The 19,745-nt window shown below is 45.5% G+C and overlaps 1 protein-coding gene across 4 annotated transcripts in view; it reads right to left on the bottom strand.

The window, feature by feature from the left end:
- LOC121277089 (exocyst complex component 6B) overlaps positions 1-19,745 on the bottom strand; it is a 632,802-nt gene that overhangs the window by 539,296 nt on the left and 73,761 nt on the right. For all 4 annotated transcript variants that reach the window (XM_041186104.1, XM_041186075.1, XM_041186085.1 and 1 more), the window contains exons 2-4: positions 13,395-13,560; positions 12,318-12,365; positions 11,511-11,601 (exon numbers count right to left, since the gene is read on the bottom strand). In XM_041186104.1, coding sequence (XP_041042038.1) covers positions 11,511-11,601; positions 12,318-12,365; positions 13,395-13,560 — 305 coding nt within the window. The remainder of the gene's footprint in view (positions 1-11,510; positions 11,602-12,317; positions 12,366-13,394; positions 13,561-19,745) is intronic.

Raw genomic sequence — 19,745 nt, 5'->3', positions numbered from 1 at the left:
GCGAGGGATAGGCCAGAAAATAATAGGCTGGTCAGTCTTATTTCAGTGGTGGGCAAATTATTGGAAACAATTCTGAGAGACAGGATAAACTCAGAAAGGCACAGATTGATCAGGGAATAGTCAGCATGGCTTTGTTAGGGGAAGATCGTGTCTTACTAAATAGAATTTTCTGAGGAAGTAACAAGGAGGATTGATGAGGGTAGTGTAGTGGATGTTGTCTACATGGATTTCAGCAAGGCATTTGACAAGGTCCCACATGGCAGACTGGTCAGGAAAGTGAGATCCCATGGGATACAGGGGAAGGTGGCAAGTTGCATGCAAAATTGGCTCAGTGACAGGAAACAAAGGGTAATGGTTGATGGATGATTTTGCGAATGGAAAACAGTTTCCAGTGGCATTCGCAGGGCTCAGTATCGGGGCCCTTGCTGTTTGTTGTACATATCAACGATTAAGTGAGAGAGGAATGATTGGGAAATTTGTAGATGACACAAAAATTGGCCACGTAGTTGATAGTGAAGAGGATAGCTGTCGACTCCAGAATGATATCAATGGTTTGGTTGAGTGGGTGGAGAAATGGCAAATAGAATTCAATCCGGAAATGCATTTGGGGAGGGCAAACAAAACAAGGGATTACTCAATAAACGGGAAGTCATAAAGAAGGGTTGAGGAAATGAAAGACCTTGCAGTGCATGTCCACAGGTCCTTGATGGTGGCAGGACAGGTGGTCAAGAAAGCATAAGGAATGCTTTCCTTTATTGGACGAGGCATTGAATACAAAAGCAGGGATATAATGGTGAAACTGTATAAAACGCTGGTTAGGCCACAGCTGGAATTGTGTACACAGTTCTGGTCACCACATTACAAGGAGGACATAATTGCTGTGGAGAGGGTGCAGAGTAGATTTATAAGAATGTTGCCAGGGCTTGAAAATTGCAGCTATGAGGAGAGATTGGATAGGTTGGGGTTGTTTTCCTTAGAACAGAGGAGGCTGAGGGATGACCTAATTGAGGTGTACAAGATTATGAGGGGTCTATATAGGGTAGAAAGTAAAGACTTGTTTCCCCTAGCTGAGGGGTCAATTACCAGGGGGCATAGATTTAAGGTGATTGGTAGAAGGATTGGAGGGGACATGAGGAAAAACATTTTCACCCAGAGGGTGGTGGGTGTCTGGAATTCACTGCCTAAGTTGGTGGTTGAGGCTGAAATGCTCAACTCATTTAAAAGGTACCGGGATCTGCATCCGAAGTGCTGTAACCTGCAAGGTGCTGGAAAATGAGATTAAAATGAGCAGCTATTTTCTTTTTTCTCTTTTTGGCTGGTGCAGGCAAGATGGGCTGAATGGCCTCTTTATGCACCGTAACTTTTCTGTGGTTCTATGGAGCCTCTCCCCAGTCCCCAGCGAGTTTCTTATCTGTCTCTGTGACCTGGATGTGGAAAGAGTGACTCAATGACTGTCATACAATGGGTCCTCACTTAAAGTTGTGGTTGCGTTCCTGCAAATGGTGCCTTTAAGTGAAACATAGGTTCCCACAGGAATCAACGTTAAAGCCGGAATTAGGTTCCTTCGAACCTTTCTCGTCCAGAAGAAACAATGTATAAGTTGAAACACCGTACCATACATGTGCAGCGCTTCGCATTCCGAGCTGAAATAACGTGTAAAATAAAATACATCACTGAACATAAAAGAAAAACTGTACAGTATCCAACAGAAAAGTACACTCACCATGCAGGTAGAATGACCAGGCTCCATCTAGTGGCAGACATTGGTCGGTTCGGTTATCAGCTGAAGTTATCAGCAGAACTACTTCTGCACTAACCAACTTCAGCCAGTAGGTGGAGCGCAGGACTTGGAGGGACTTCAGCACCAGTGAAACCAGAAGCAGAGGCAGCAGCAGAGAAAGCAGCCAGGGGAAGAAGAAGGGCAGACCCTGGGGGCCTAAGGCAAGAACAGAGGGCGGGAGGAAAGACCCGGAAGCAAGGGTGGCAGCTCGGGGGATAAGGCACTGGCTGTGAAAGCGGGAGCGCTGAGGGAAAAGTTTAGTGGGCAGGCAGGCCACACAGAAGAGGAAGTCGGCAATAACCGACGTTAAAGTGAAATTGACAATGTCAAATGTATATACTGACACTACGGGGCAGGGGCCAGGGCGGGGAGGTGGGGCAGGCGTGCATGGGGCAGGGGCCAGGGGGGCAGGGGCAAGGGCAGGGCTAGTGCACGGGGGCAGGGGGTGGGACAGGAGCCAGGGCGGGGCTAGCGCACGGGGCAAAGGCCAGGGGTGAGCATGAGCTGGGGAGGGCGTGAGCTGGGGAGGGGGTGAGCTGGCGGGGGGTGGGGGGGGGGGAGAGGGGGTGAACTGGGGAGGGCGTGAGTTGGGGAAAGGAGCGAGCAGGGGGTAAGGCAGAGGTCACAGTACATGTTGATATCAATGACAGGTACAAAGAGGGATGGGGTCTTGCATCAAGAATTCAGGGAGTTAGGCAGGAGACTAAGCAAGATCTTGCAGTTTGTAATCTCTGATCACTCCCAGTGCTACGTGCTAGCGAGAAATAGGAGAATAGCACAGATGAATGGCTTAAGAGTTGGTGCAGGAGGGAGGATTTTAGATTCCTGGATCACTGGGACCATTTCTGGGGAAGGTGGGACCTGTACAAGCGGGACGGTCTACATCTGAACCAGAGCAGGACTAACATCCTTGCGGGCGGGTTTGCTAGCGCTGTTGGGAGGAGTTTAAACTAATTCGGCAGGGGGAGGGGCACAAAATGTTAGCAGAATAGGGACACATCATAATATAGTAAAACAATCAAGTTAGAGGGAGTACAGCTGCATTAAGTTTCAAGGGAGTAAGGCAAGGCTGGATGGCCTCTACTTTAATGCCAGGAGTATTACAGGTAAAACAGATGGGGTAAGGGTGAGTATTGACATGTGGAATTGTGATATAGTAGCCATCACTGAGATGTGGTTGAGGGAAGGGCAGGATTGGCAGTTCAACGTTCCGGGATATAGAATCTTCAGGCAGGATAGGGGAGGAGGTAAAAGAGGAGGAGGCATTGCATTCTTAGTTAAGGAGTCAGTTACTGCAGTAAGGAGGGATGATATCTTGGAGGGGACATCAAATGAAACTTTGTGGGTAGAGCTTAGGAATAAAAAGGGGCAGCCACATTGTTAGGTGTTTATTATAGACCCCCAGACAGTCAGTGGGAAATTGATGAGCAAATATGTGCACAATTTGTGGAGGTGTGCAAAAACAATAATAGGGTAATTATATTAGGTGATTTCAACTTTCCAAATATTAATTGGGATAGACATAGCGTTAAGGGCTTGGATGGAGTGTATTTCTGGAAATGTGTACAGGAGAACTTTTTAGCTCAATATGTAGAGGGTCCAACAAGGGACAGCGCAGTGCTGGACCTAATTCTGGGGAATGAAGACGGAAGGTGGCTGAGGTGGTGGTGGGGGAGCACTTTAGTGATAGCGATCACAACATGGTACAATTTAAGCTTGTTATGGACAAAGAAATAGACAAGTTGCAAAAAAATGTTTTGGATTGGGGGAGAGCGGATTTTAATAAAATAAGGCAGAATCTGGCCAAGGTAGACTGGGAACAGCTACTTGTGGGGAAATCCACAGAAGAGCAGTGGGGGACGTTCAAAAAAGAAATGGGGAGGGTACAGGCTCAACATGTTCCCTCTAGGGTAATAAGAAGGAGTAACAAGCCCAGAGAACCATGGATGACCAGAGATATTCAGGATACGATGAGATGGAAAGGAGAGGCTTTTAGCAGGTACAAGGGGAACAAATCAGCGGAGGCATTAGTGGAGTACAGACAGTGTAGGGTGGAGCTTAAGAAAGCAATTAGGAGAACAAAGAGGGGATATGAGAAAACTCTGGCTGGTAAAAGTAGGGAAAATCCCAAGATATTCTATAAGTATATCAATGGGAAGAGGATAACCAGGGAAAGAGTAGGGCCCATTAGGGACCAAGGGGGCAATTTATGGGTGGAGCCAGAGGACAGCAATAGAGTGTTGAATGAATACTTCACATCCATCTTCACCCAAGATAATGAGGATGAAGGTATGGAACTTGGGGAGAAAGACTGCGAGGTTCTTGAGCGAATTGATATAGGGAATGACAAGGTATTGGCGACGTTGGCAGGCTTAAAAGTGGACAAATCTCCAGACCCGGATGATTTGTGTCCCAGGCTGCTGAGAAAAGCAAGGGAGGAGATCGCAGGGGCTCTGACCCAAATTTTTAGTTCCTCTCTAGCCACGGGGGAGGTCCCAGAGGACTGGAGAACAGCTAATGTGGTTCCGCTATTTAAGAAGGGTTGTAGAGATAAGCCAGGGAACTACAGACCAGTGAGTGAGCTGTAGGCAATAGAGAAACTATTGGAGAAAATTCTGAAGGAGAGAATCTATCTCTACTTGGAGAGGCAAAGTTTGATCAGGGATAGTCAGCATGGCTTTGTCAGAGGGAGGTCATGCCTAACAAATCTGATTGAATTTTTTGAGGAGGTGACCAGGTCTGTAGATGAGTGTAGTGCAGTTGATGTAGTTTATATGGATTTCAGCAAAGCCTTTGACAAGGTCCCACATGGGAGACTTATAAAGAAGGCAAATGCACATGGGATACAGGGTAATTTGATAAGATGGATTCAAAATTGGCTTAGTTGTAGGAGACAGAGGGTGATGACAGAAGGATGCTTCAGTGATTGGAGGCCAGTGTCCAGTAGCGTACCACAGGGATCTGTGCTGGGTCCCCTATTATTCCTCATTTATATAAATGACATAGATGACTATGTGGGGGGTAGGATTAGTAAGTTTGCAGATGACACCAAGATTGGCCAGGTGGTTAACAGGGAGGTTGAGTGTCTTGGGCTACAGGAAGATATAGATGGGATGATCAAATGGGCAGATAAGTGGCAAATGGAATTTACCCCTGAAAAGTGTGAGGTGATACACACTGGAAGGAGTAATTTGACAAGGAAGTATTCAATGAACAGCATGACACTAGGAAGTTCTGAGGAACAAAGGGACCTTGGTGTGTGTGTGTCCATAGATCTCTGAAAGTGGAGGGGCATGTTAGTGAGATGGTGAAACAGGCATATGGGACACTTGCCTTCATCAATCGAGGCATACATTACAAAAGTAGGGAGATCATGTTGGAGTTGTATAGAACCTTGGTGAGGCTACAGCTGGAGCACTGTGTGCAGTTCTGGTCGCCACATTATAGGAAGGATGTGATTGCACTGGAGGGGGTGCAGAGGAGATTCACCAGGATGTTGTCTGGGATGAAACATTTAAGTTACGAAGAGAGGTTGGATAGATTTGCGTTGTTTTCATTGGAGCAGAGAAGACTGAGAGGCGACCTGATCGATGTGTACAGGATTATGAGGGACATGGACAGGGTGGATAGGGAGCAGCTGTTCCTCTTAGTTGAAGAGTCAGTCACGAGGGGACACAAGTTCAAAGTGAGGGGCAGGAGGTTTTGGGGGGGGGGGGGGGGAGATATGAGGAAAAACATTTTTACCCAGAGGGTGGTGACGGTCTGGAATGCGCTGCCTGGGAGGGTGGTGGAGGTGGGTTGCCTCACATCCTTTAAAAAGTATCTGGATGAGCACTTGGCATGTCATAACATTCAAGGCTATGGGCCAAGTGCTGGTAAATGGGATTAGGTAGGTAGGTCAGGTGTTTCTCACGTGTCGGTGCAGACTCGATGGGCCGAAGGGCCTCTTCTGCGCTGTGTGATTCTGTGAAAGATGTAGGTTTTAAGAAGCAACTCCCTGTGTTGCAACAATTCTCAGCTCCCTTTCATTTTGGTTGCCAAGTATCTATGGCCTCTGGTTGTTGACGTTACTGACCCGCTGCCAGTGGAAAGTTTCTCCCTAATTACTCAATCAAATGAAGATTTATGATTGAAGTTTCTTTTCACCGCTGCAGCTTTGTTGAGATTTGACCATTAACCGTGCCGACAGTAACAGTTGTTCTGAGATTTTTGTACTTCAGTCTTGTGGCCGACTCTTCATTAGTCAGCGCGGTTAAAGCGCTTTAAATAGCAGTTTTACAATCTATAACTCTCTGATGAGGATGTTGTGTGACTCACTGTTTGTGGTTTGCATCCAACATTTAGGATTAACACAGCTAGGCATTGAACTACAAGAATTCAGATGTGGGCTCGGCAGAAGCAAAGCCCAGCATGAGTTATCGATCAGAAAGAACAAGCTGCATTTATGCACTGCCTTACAACATCAACCAAAAACGTCCCAAACTAATTCACATAAAGTGAATTGCTTCAAAGTGCAGTTGCATAATCGCATAGGGAAATACTGCACAAACTCAGATCCCACAACAGCAATGACGTGAGTGACCGGTTTTTGGTGCTATAGCTCAAGGGAAGAACTTTGCCCAGGACACTCTGTTCTTCCGATAGTGTCATCAGATCTTTTATATCGGCGTGAGCTGACCGGACATGGGTCCCTCTGACAATGGAGCACTCTTGTTAGCATCAAGAACATCTCACATTAACAAAACGCCTTTAACAAGAGAGAAATGTGCTGCTTGACAGAACCCTGACCAGTGTAACACTGGATGATCTGCTCGGACCCTAAATTAAGGCTTCTGATTCTGCAGTTATGTTTTTTTCATTCTTTCATGGGATATGGGCGTCATTGGCAAGGGCAGCATTTGTTGCTGTTCCCTAACTTGCTCTGAAATGAGTACCTTGCTCGGCCATTTCAGAGGGGCAGTTAAGAGTCAATCACATTGCTGAGGGTCTAGAGTCACATGTAGGCAAGGCCAGGTAAGAATGTCAGATTTCCTTCCCTAAAGGACATTTCTTTTTTGTTCATTCATGGGATGTAGGCATTGCTGGCTAGGCCAGCACTTATTGCCCATCCCTAGTTGCCCTTGAAAAGATGGTGGTGAGCCCTCTTCTTAAACCACTACAGTCCATGTGGTGTAGGTACACCCACAGTGCTGTTCGGGAGGGAGTTCCAGGATTTTGATCCAATGACAATGAAGGAACAGCAATATATTTCCAAGTCAGGAAGGCGAGTGGCTTGGAGGGGAACTTCCAGGTGGTGGTGTTCCCCCAAGTGTCTGCTACCCTTGTCCTTCTAGATGGTAGTGGTCATGGGTTTGGAAGGAGCTAAGGAACATTGGTGAATTCCTGCAGTGCATCTTGTAGATGGTACACACTGCTGCTACTGTGCATCAGTGGTGGAGGCAGTGAATGTTTGTGAATATGGTGCCAATGGAGGGGGTTGCTTTGTTGTGGATGATATCAAACTTCTTGAGTGTTGTGGGAGCTGCACTCATCCAGGCAATTGGCAATTCCATCACACTCCTAACTTGTGCCTTGTAGATGGTGGACAAGCTTTAAGGAGTTGAGAGGTGAGTTACTAGCTGCAGGATTCCTAGTCTCTGACCTGCTCTTGCAGCCACAGTATTTACATGGCCAGTTCAGTTCAGTTTCTGGTCAATGCTAACACCCAAGAAGTTGAGAGCAGGGTATCCAGCAAAGGTAGGGCCACTGAATGTCACGGGGTGATGGTTAGATTCTCTCTTGTTGGAGATGGTCATTGCAGGGCATTTGTGTGTTGCAAATGTTATTTATCACTTGTCAGCTCAAGCCAGGTCTTGCTGCATTTGGATATGGGCTGCCTCAGTACCTGAGGAGTCACGAATGGTCTTGAACATTATACAATCATCAGCAAACATCCCCACTTCTGGCCTTATGACGTGAGGAAGGTCAATGATGAACCAGCTGAAGATGATTGGGCCTAGGACACTAGGCTGAGGAACTCCTGCAGTGATGTCCTGGAACTGAGATGACTGACCCCCGGCATCCACAAGCATCCTTTTTTGTGCTAGGTATGACTCCAACCAGCAGAGTTTTCTCATCCTGATTCCCATTGATTCCAGTTTTGCTTGGACTCCTTGATGCCACAATGAATCAAATGCTGCCTTGATGCTATCTTAACGTTCTGCCACTATCAGCGCCTTCTTTAGTCTTTAACACTACCATTAACAGTCCCTTTGTCTTGTGCACATGGGATGTTTGTCAAACTCTCCTTAGCTCCCACCCATCCCTGACCTATTTTGCTCCACCTGCTACACCCCCCCTCCTAAACAGTGTAAAATCCATCACATTTCTCCTCTTTAGCTCTGAAGAAGAGTCTTACGGACTTGAAGCATTAACACCGTTTCTCTCCACAGATGCTGCCAGACCTGCTGAGTTTTTCCAGCATTCCCATTTTTATTTCAGATTTCCAGCATCCGCGGTATTTTGCTTTTATCTCTGGATTGATAATCCGGGGACATTACCACGACATCACCATCTTCCCCTTATGCCGCTAACTGAGCCACACAGGCCCTATCCACCACGATACAGAACAGGGTTTACTAAGGTTACAGAGATTCTATGTTACTGATACAAGATGGTAGTTCTGTCAGCACGCTCTCTCTCTTGAGCCTCTTTGCAATGTCCTGACTTTAAAATTTATCCTCGTTTCCCAATCTGTCCATGGCCTCAACTCCCTCCCTATCTCTGTGACATCCTCTAATCTTACAACCCTCCGAGATCTGGCCTCTTGTGCATCCCTGGTTTGCACCGTGTTTACCAATGACGGTTGTACCTTCAGTTGCCTAAGGCACAAGCTCTGCAATACCCTCCCTAAAGGTTCCTGGCTCTCTTCCCTCCTTTAAGATGCTCCTTAAAGCCGACATCTTTGATCTGTCCTAATATCTCTTCACATGGCTCGGTATCATATTTTGTCATAACGTTTCTGCGGCGTGCCTTGGGATCTTCTGCGTTAAAGGCGCTTTACAAGTATAAGGTGTTGCTTGAATAACTACCGGTCTTTGCCTCTCGTTACTCCAGCATTCACATCCACTTCCTCATATCCTCATGATGGTGAAATCAAGACATCGCACCTTACTGATTCTTCCCCAGGCTCCATGTGCTGGGAAATTTCTCACCTTCCCCTAGCATCAAGAACCTTTTAAAACACTAATCCGCATAATTTATTAATTACTTCCCAAAGTAATCCAGCTTTCCATTCAGGCATTGCAGGCCTCCTAACATTAGGCACTTCCCCTCAGTTCAAGATCAAAGGATCATACTGCACAGGAGGCGGCTATTGGAACCATAGAAAAGTTACAGCACAGAAGGAGACCATTCTGCCCATCTTGTCCACGCCAGCCCGAGGACACCCAGATGCCCTTTCTAATCTCACCTTCCTGCACCCGGCCCATAGCCCTGCAGCTTGCAGCACCTAAGGTGCAGATCCAGGTACTTTTTAAAAGAGTTTAGAGTTTCTGCCTCTACCACCAACTTGGGCAGCAAATTCCAGACACCCACTAGCCTCTGCATAAAAAAGTTCTTCCTCATGTGCCCCCTACACCTTCTGCCACTTATCTTGAATCTATGTTCCCTGGTTCTAGAATTCTCCACCAAGGGAAACAATTTTATCCTGTCCACTCTATCTATTCCCCTCATAATTTTGTACACCTCAATCAAGTCACCTCTCAGCCTTCTTTGTTCTAAGGAAAATAACCCCAACCTATCCAATCTCTCCTCGTAGCTACACTTTTCTAACCCTGGCAACATTCTTGTAGACCTCCTCTGCACTCTCTCCAGAGCTATTACGTACTTCCTGTAATGTGGTGACCAGAACTGCACACAATACTCCAGTTGTGGCCTCACCAGTGTTTTATACAATTCCAATATTATATCCTTACTTTTATATTCTATACCATTGCCAATGAGGAGAGCATTCCATATGCCTTCTTTACAACCTTGTCTACTTGAACTGCTGCCTTCAGGGACCTGTGTACTTGTACGCCAAGATCTCTCACTTCATCTACCCCTCTTAGTATATTCCCATTTATTATGTGATCCCTGTAACTGTTTGACCTCCCTAAATGTATGACCTCACACTTCTCTATGTTAAAATCCATCTGCCACTTTACCGCCTACTCCACCAACCCATCTATATCATTTTGGAGATTATGGCTATTCTCTACACTATCCACTACTCGGCCAATCTTTGTGTCATCTGCAAATTTCCCAATCATGCGCCCCCCACGTTCACGTCCAAATCGTTAATATATAACACAAACAGCAAGGGTCCCAACACCGAGTCCTGTGGAACATCACTTGAGACAACTTTCCATTCGCAAGGGCATCCATCAACCATTACCCTTTGTTTCCTGTTACAAAGCCAACCTTTTATCCAGTTTGCCACATTACCCTGGATCCCATGGGCTTTTACTTTCCTGACCAATCTACCATGTGGGACCTTGTCAAATGCCTTGCTAAAATCCATGTACACAACATCCACTGCACTACCTTCATCAACCCTTCTTGTCACTTCCTCAAAGAATTCAATCAAATTTGTGAGGCAAGACCTTCCTTTAACAAATCCATGCTGACCATCCCTGACTAGCCCATGCCTTTCCACATGACAGTTAATCCTATCTCTCGGGATTGATTCTACTAATTTTCTCACCACCGATGTAAGACTAACTGGCCTATAATTGTTTGGCAATTCCTTTGATCCCTTTTTAAACAATGGAACTACGTTTGCATTTCTCCAATCCTCCGGTACCTCCCTTGTATCTAGTGAAGATTGGAAAATCATCCTCAGAGCATCTGCTGTCTCCTCCCTGACTTCCTTCAGCAGCCTCGGAAACAATCCATCTGGCCCTGGCAACTTATCAACTTTCAAGGATTTCAACCCTTCGAGTACTTCCTCTCTCTTCATGACTATCCCGTCTAATATCTTGCAGTATTCCTCCTGGACTACTATATCTACATCCTCCCTTTCCTTTGTAAACATGGAGACAAAATATTCATTCAAAACCCTTCCCACAGCCTCTGCATCTACACACATTCTCTGAAAGAGCTACCCAATTAGCCCCACTTCCCTGTTCTTGCCCCATAGCCCTGTAAGTTATTTTCCATTGGAAGTATATTTCTAATTTTCTCTTTGATGCAGTGCATTCTCAGTCTGTGGCTCGCTTAGTAAAAAAATTCTCAGCTTCTCCCCTCTGGCATTATTTTTTTTTGAGAATTATGTTAAATACAATATTGGCCGACCTCCAGACTCCTGGCACTGCTTCCATACTGGAGGAAGATTGGAAGATTGAGGCCAAAGATACCTATTCTTCCTTCCTGGAATGGGACTGTCTGAGGGAGGCAGTAGGAAGCTGAATCAAGAGTTAATTTTATAACTACCTGGAGGGAGGTTGATGGGCATGTGCGCCGATATTTTGGGAAACACTATTCCCTAGGTGGGAACTATTCACGTGGATATTCACGTGTTGCTCTACATTTCTACATTCATGAATTCCCTGTCATACCACCCCCCCCCACCACCACCCCACTTCAAATTGTCTGTCTGCTCACTCCTTTCATATTTCGCTGTTCAAAACCATTCTACTGACTCGAGATGCCCTAACAATTCGCAACAAACTTCAAGCAGAAACTTCGCCTCCTATAAACTGCATCATACCTGGTAAACACAGCGTTAGTTGGTCCACTGTGGCTGCTATGTTCCTTTGCTGTGAGCGACATTTCTTCAGTTCCTCCATTTCGGTAACCAACTGCAGCACATGGTGAAAAGAGACAATTTAACGAACTGCACTTCCACAAACCGGTCAGTCGGCTTCGACAGCTTCGCTAACCAAGCAGTCAGTTTATTTTCAATCTTACTTATTCCCACCCACCTGACCCTTTTGGTTCAATACCTCATCCAAGTGGCCACCGTCCACTTGCAGGCCTCGACAGCCAACACGGGCAGGGCTTCCAACAAGCAAATGGAGGCAGCACCATAGCCGAGCTTTTCTGTCCCTGGTCCGACGCACGTTTGCCGGGTGTCATGACAATAACAGCGGTGCCTGCTTTTCTGTCCACCCGTTCACAAATGCCCAATAGCCACTGCTGGCTCAGCTTGAGTCCAGCTGAATCTGCAATGACCATCCATCGATCTGTGATCACTGGTCCACATGACTCCCTGATTAACTCTCAGCCACCTGGAAGGCTTTCACCTTCTCTTTGGGTTCATTTCCAGAGAATAGAGAAATGTGACCACAGAGATAAGCTGGTAGGTCAGCACAAGACAGCTGCATGACAATTTTTAAAAACATTTACAGTAGCAAAAAAAAAATTACAGGTTTATGCATACTGAACTTGGCCTTTAATCACCTTAGGGTACCCCAAGGTGTTTCACAGGCAATGAAGTAATTTGGAAGTACAGTCACTACCTTAAGGTAGGAAACAGCATAGGAAGAGATGAGACGAGATAATAGAAAGAACTTACCTCCCTCCCTGATTCCTGCAGCTTGTTATTGGTGTCTGTCACCTGGATCTGAAATATGGAAAGGAAAGGTTTCTTTCTGAAAACTCAAAAAATTAATAAGTTAGAAGTAATTAATGCTAACAGGAGGGCTATAGGAATTCACCTTCAGTACTGCTACTTGGCTTTGGTACGTTATGCAAAGAAAGTTGAGACATTTTAAACAAGTACCCAGATTAAATTTGTATTAATATAAGCTCTGGGGAGAGAGTGGACAGTGGGATCATTTTAGATTAATACAAAGCTGTGGGGGGAGAGAGGTGATCATGGGTATTAGTTTGGGATTGATAAAGGAACAGCGGACAATGAATTAAGAGTCAGCCGAAGTTCAGGTCGTTACACCTTGAAACCTGAACAAAGCAAATGTGACATACAAATTTTTTTCCATCATTGAGTGGAGCGAAGGCCCTGAGATGAGAGAAGGCCTCACTGTTACGTGCTAATTGACCAAAGCATCGCATTTTTAAGAATCAGAAATATCAATTATTTCTGCGAAAATTACTTTGGCTTGTAAAAAAACAGAAGCATGCCATTTAGCCCAACTGGTCTGTGCTGTCACAGGCCTTTCTTGTGTCCTTGTCCCACCCACCCATTGTTCAAAGTTTATTACATCTCTAACTTTCTCCAGTTCGGATGAAAGCCCATTGACCTGAAACATTAACTCCGAGTAGTTATGGCATTTTCTGTTTTTAGTTTCAGATTTCCAGCTGTATTCTGCTTTATGATTTGATTTGTGCTGGTGTTTGTATTTCATACAAGCCTCCTCCTATTCCAATTGCCTATTCGCACCCTGTCACAGTATCCCTCTATTCCCTTCACCCTCACGTGTGCGTCATTGTGGCAGCAGGTTCCACATTCCCACCACTCTCTGTGACGGCACCAGGAAAGAACAGAATGGGGCTCACCAGTCATTTCATCCCTCCATGTCAACCATCCCGCCCGTCCCAACATGGGTGAGGCTTGGTGGGCTCCCAGAATCCACAGCAACCAGTTTCGCAGTGTCACAGCGCTGTGACAAGAGACAGGGAGAGTGCAACATACCTTCAGCTTCTGTGCTTCTCCCCGCACTTTCAGCAGCTCCGTGATGGAATCAACAAATCCCTGGAAATGGAAGTTGCACATTTTCTCAATCTCCCGGTCATGGTTCCTAATCCGGGCCTCCAGCTTCTCCATGAACCGCCAGTGCTCCTCTCCATCGTACACCGACCTGAAATGGTACAATGTAGCTGCGCTTTAAAGCTTACAGCATTTGCACTCATTTAATTCTGGTCCCTTGCACTTCCTTGTTTTTAAGTGCTCCACCATTATTTGCCATGATTTCAAATGCCTTGACCCTTCATTCCACTAACCTCTCGACATTTCATCCTTTAGGACGCTCCTTAAAACCTACCTCTTTGAGCACCTGTCCAAATATCTCCTTGCATACCTCAATGCTAAACTCTGTTTGATAATATTCCTGTGAGGCTTTTTGTTATGTCAAAGATGCTATATAAATGCAAATTGTGCTTAGTGTTGTAATGCCATTTAAAGGGGCAATGCTTCAAATGGAAAAGGAAACCCTACCGCCTGATCATAAACCAAAGAAGGTTACAGAACAAAACTCCTTTGCCCACTGTGTCATCAATTATTTTAAAGAGTACAAACATTTGCAGATGGCTCCTCTTGACATTTTGCTCTCAGTCTTGGGATATGATACTGTAATGGTTATGGTACAAGTTGGGGAACTGGATTCAACAAATCTGGTAATCGACAGGCTAGAGCCAGCAAGCAAGATGACAGTCAAAGCAACCAGATGGTTATTAAAATTCATTCGTTTACTAATGTCTTTCAGGAAAGGGATCTGCTTGCCTTACCCAGTCTGGCCCACACATAACTCCAGTACCACACTGTGTAGTTAACTCTTAACTGAAGTGGTTCAGTAACCACTCAGTTGTAAAAACATTTGCTGAGGAGTACCATCTGGGTAGAGCCAGTGATGGAAAACAGTTACCAGCATCACCACTGCCCCTTTATCAAGTATAAAGACCGGATGCACTGAGGCGAAGAGTAAACCGCAGCCAAGTCAAACTCCTGAACCACACCTTCCAATCCACATGCACACTTCCACCTTCTTCCTTCCATGTCAACACTTGTTTTCACTTCACCTCTCACCTCATTACTTTTTCATCAATGTACGACAAATACATCAAAACATAACAGAAACCTGAAAACAAGGTCCATCGAATTCACCTTCTTCCATCCTGTCATCACATGGTACAACAATAATGGAGTTGATTAATCACAGTGACCAATTTCTATTAATTAATCTACAACAAAGTGAGACATGAGGTGAGGAAGCCACAGTTGTGGAGAGATTTAGGAACTATTGGAACAAAGTCACCTGTTCCTCCCAAGCATGTTACACTCATGTCTCAAATTAATCAGACAGCGTGTCCCAAGTTATTTCCCAAAATAAATCTATTTATTTGCATGGCTCAATACAAATTGCTTCTACCTGTTCCACTTACTGATCACTCGCTCACTGAAAACTTGTTGCCAAGAATCCACTTCAATTTTACCCTCCTTCAGTCATCTACTTCAGGGATCAAATAGGTTCCTTCAACAGAACCATAGCGGTTCACACTTAAATGGAGGTCCCCATCACTGTCAATTCAAAACTAATCCCACTGCCTACCTCTCTCTTCATAGCCCTGTATCAATCCCAAGCTAATCCCAATGACCGATCCACTCTCCATGGCCCTGTATCAATCCCAAACTAATCTCCATGCGCACCTCTCCCCCACAACTCTGTATTAATCCACAACTAATCCCCATGCCCAACACTCTCCCCACAGCCCTGTATGAACCCAAAACTAATCCCACTGCTCCACTCTCTCCACATAGCCCACATTAATCCAGAATTAATCCCCATACCTACCTCTTTCTCTATACATAACCTTGTATCAATCCAAAACTAATCCCACTGCCTTGAAGATTTATTCAATTTCCCTTAAAAAGCAATCAAACATTAACCAGGAATCTCAAATTTAACATAATTGGCTAAACAATTAGAGGGGTCGTGAGGTGAAGTCTTTTCACACGAAGGTTTGTTACACACTACCTGCAAAGATGGTGGAATCAGATTCCATAGGAACTTTCAAATGGCAACTGGACATTTTTATTTTTTTTAATTTATTCTTTCACAGATTTGTTGCCCATCCCTAATTGGCCTCAAGTGGCTAACTCAGCTATTTCAGAGGGCAGTTAAGTCAACCACATTTATGCTGATCTGGAGTCACATGCAGACCAGACCAGGTAAGGATGGCAGAGTTTCTCCTCTGAACCAAGGAATTGACAACAAGTTCATGTTCACCATTACTAAGACGAGCTTTCAATTCCAAACTTTTTTTTAAAAGCTGAATTTAAATCTCACCAGCTGCCATGGTGGGATTTGAACCCTCGTTCCCCAGAGCATTTGCCTGTGCCTCTGGATTGCTCATCCAGTAACATTACTACCATCTCCTCCAAGAGAGCATTTGAAGAGAACTAATTCGCGGGGTTATAGAGAAATGCTGGGGTCTCGGTCGAAATTGAACAGTGCCTGCAAAGAGCCAACATAGGCACAGTGGGACGAATGGCCTCCTTCTCTGCTGTAAAATTCTTTGATACTACTTGTAATTGCCTTCAACAGCCCTCTGTCGAAAGCTGGTTCTAACCTCTCTCCTCACTCTTTGTTAGAATTCTAAATTGATCACAATTCATCACTAAAGGAAATAGTCTTTCCCTCTGCTCCTTATAATTTTTTAATAAAACCTCCCCTGAATATCCTCTTAGTCTTCTCTGCTTGAGCAGAGATAGTTATCTCGATCACACACTGAGTTCCAACTTATAACGGTGCAGCCACACACGACAACAACTAAGCCTTAAGGGGATCTGGCAGTGAATGGACTAACCACTTCTGGCAGATGAAGAGACAGCAACAGAATTACAGCCAGACATCTATCACTCTGCAGCAGAGAAGTATCACTGGACAATGATGAGGAAGCCCTGGGCTGACTTTCAATTCATCAAATCCAGAGATAACAGACCCAATCGAGGCAATTTGACTAGGTTACATGCAGAGAAAGGAACCTGGCCCTTTCTGCTCTGTGTGGTGAAAAAGGCAAAGAATTGTTTGCATTTATGAATCTGTTTCAGGAAGCATATCTTATAGAGTTACTTGGATATTTCTATACATCTGTGAGTAATATTGTCAGCCCTGAACACCTCGTGTTGTTTGGGTAGTTCTGTATATCTGTGAAAAAAAAAAGGCTTGCATTTGGTACATCACCATTCACAACCTCTTGGCAGCCCAACGCTTTTCACAGCCAGTGAGTGCTTTTTGAAGTGTCATCAATGGTGTAATGCAGGAGACGTGGCAGCCAATTTATGCACAAGATCCCACAGACAGCAATGAGCTAAGGAGTTCATGACTAAATGCTCTCTTTTAGTGATGTTGCTTGAGGGACTAAATATTGGCCAGGACACCAGGGAGAAACCACTGCTCTTCTTCAAAATAGTGCGGGTTGGGATCTTTCACATTCATCCGAAAGGCAGACGGGGCCTCGATTTGACGTCTCATCAGAAATAAGGCACCTCCGGCAGTCAGCACTCCACTGAAAGGTCAACCCTGGATGGTGGGCTCAAGTCCCAATAGCCACAATATGGCTTTACCAGCAGAGGAGTTGCTTGCAGCAAAGAGTTAAACTCGTGACCCGCAGTCATGCTAAAGCCTGAACGTATCAAAAGTCTGCTTTAAAACAATAAAAGTTAGTGACTATGTCAAGGCTCCGTAATTCACCAGCACCAGATATGACGTCACATCTGTCAGCTATTAAAACCTGCTTTGATTTTCCTTTGTTTCATATCATACTGTAAGCAGACTTACAGATTTAACGGCACAGTAAGGTGGCAAAGAGACTTCGTGTCACTGCGGAATGAGTTTGAACCCATCGTTTCGTTTTCAAACTCCCACAAACCACTCCACCCCAATTTTGCCCCCTAATTTTCAGTGGATTCTGACGATGCAGTCAGCCCTCAGGTACGACACCCCAGTGGCCATTCTTGCCGTTGGGGGTCAACCGTGAAGGGCATCACAGTCAAATCCAATTGTGAGGCACCTTTCCCAGTGCTTGGGAGGCCAGTGGATGGTGTTGAGGAACGGATTCTCTCCCCCAGGTGCGTTGAGGCCCCTGTGAAGCTTGCCCTCCAGCCGTGCCAGCCGAGCCCATCTGGCTTCGCACAGGCTGAACCCAGAATCTTTCTTGGCCTGTTTAGCAGAGCTGCCCTGAAACTATTGCAACATCCAGTCAATGAAACGTACTTAGTTCTGGAGTCATGGCCTGCCCCAAGCCGGTGGTCGCGTTGGGCTCAGTGATTTGAACTTCCCCGGTCCTCGTGGTTAACAGGACCCCCAAAGTGGCGAACAGCAAATTCAGAGGGCATGGAGAGTGAAGCAGGCCATGTTGACAAGTCATGACAAGCCACTAGGCAGGTCCCCTTCCCTGAACAACGTTTCTGAACCAGTTATTTTTTTTTTAAAGTGACAATCCTGGTCATTTTCTCTTGCTGCCAGCCTACTGCTGTCCTTTCAAGGAGGACAGCTGCTGCCTTTGCCCAGTCTGGCCTTCATGTAACTTCAGTGTCATTTCATTGCCCTCGGAAGTCACTCAGTGCAGGGCAACTAGGGTTGGACGATAAGTATAAAATTTGCCAGTGTTGCCCATATCCAGAAAATGAATTAAAGGACGTTAGCGAACAGGCGGCTAACCGGGTTTACCCATTACAATTCGACTGACGGAACTTGGACGTATGACCTCTAGTTTACGCTACCCACAACATTACTTAGAAAGGAAAAATCAGCAGGGTGATGGTGGTAAAGCAGTGGGGGAAGTGGAAGGGAGGGGGAAAATCAGGTTAGCTGGATAGCTCCTTCAAACAGCCAGCACAGGCTCAGCGGTCCAAATGGCCTCTTTCAATGCTGTAAGAGGCTATGATTCTCAAACGTGGAACTCGCTAGCATGAGGAATGATCAAAGTGAATAGTGTAGATGCATATATGAGGAAGCTGGACAAGCATTTCAGGGAGAAGGCAATAGGGACTTGTGATGATAGATTTAGATGAGGAAAGATGGGAGGAGGAGGTTCGAGTGGAGCAGAAACACGGGCATGGACTGGGTGAGCTGAATGGCCTGTTTCTGTGCCGTACATCCTATGTAATATCTCATGCACACTTCACTTGCTACTGAATGTTTTCAGGCACCAGAGAACGAACAGAATACTGTCGGCATGGGAGGCAGCTGTAGCAGATCTGCTGTAAATCTCCAAGTGACTTACCAAGCCCTGATAAAAAGGAACCTTCACTCCACAGTTTTCGTTCAAAAGTACGCTCTCCAGACCTGAAGCTCGACAGGAAATCTCCTGAATCGTCACTCGAAGTGTAATTCCACTGCTGGACTAACAGATGAATTGATAAAAGACACAGCCAATCCGCAGTGACTCGAGGGGGTTCTGGATTTCAGACAGAGACCCCGTTAATCTCTTCCTGGAGTCTGTCGAAACTTGTTTGGTTTACCTGTTAGCTAAACCTTCCAGCGCAGATAGATGGAGGGTCAAGGAGGAGGAGGGGGATGGGGGGGGGACCTCATCCAGCTAAGCAAAATACCAAATGAAACAGATTGCGTCAACCCAGGTTATTACTTCAAAGTAAGGCAACAGAGTAGGAGCCAGAGAAAATAAATGGAAAATTAAAAGTAAGAGATATCAGGGGGAATGTCTTTACTCAAAAAAGATTGTAAGATGCTTGGAACAATCTATTAGTAGTAACATGGGGCCATGGTGGGAGGCTACATGTACCAGTGGGACGTGCATCAATAGGCCAGATGGCCTTTTCTCATCCTCTATTTACTTCTCCAAATAGAGATGAAGTACCAATAGCTCAATACTGCCATCTGTCGGTTTTCTGTACCACAAGTGGCTGGCAAAGTTATGCCAGTTATGTATGTGTGTGTGTGTGTGTGTGTGTGTGTGTGTGTGTGTGTGTGTGTGTGTGTCTGTGCACGTGTGTGTAATAAACATTAAAATATTGATTTCGTCAGTCAAACATGAGACATGATTGTTGGGGAGCTTAGTTGATTTTCCCCCCTCCAACACAGGTGAGTCCTCCGAGAGAATCAATGAGTTAGAAATGAAGGAGGCTTCATTTTTTTTTCTTTTATTCATTCTTGGGATACGGGTGTCGCTGACTAGGCCGGTTTTCATTGCCATTCCCAGTTGCCCTGCACTGAGTGGCCTTCGAGTCCACTTCAGGGCGAAGTTGAGAGTCAAGCACGCTCGTGTTGGGCTGGAGTCACATATACCGGGTAAGGACAGGTTT

The sequence above is a fragment of the Carcharodon carcharias genome, chromosome 1, assembly GCF_017639515.1.
Source record: "Carcharodon carcharias isolate sCarCar2 chromosome 1, sCarCar2.pri, whole genome shotgun sequence".
Taxonomy (NCBI): Eukaryota; Metazoa; Chordata; class Chondrichthyes; order Lamniformes; family Lamnidae; genus Carcharodon; species Carcharodon carcharias.
This window is presented reverse-complemented; position numbering and strand designations above follow the sequence as displayed.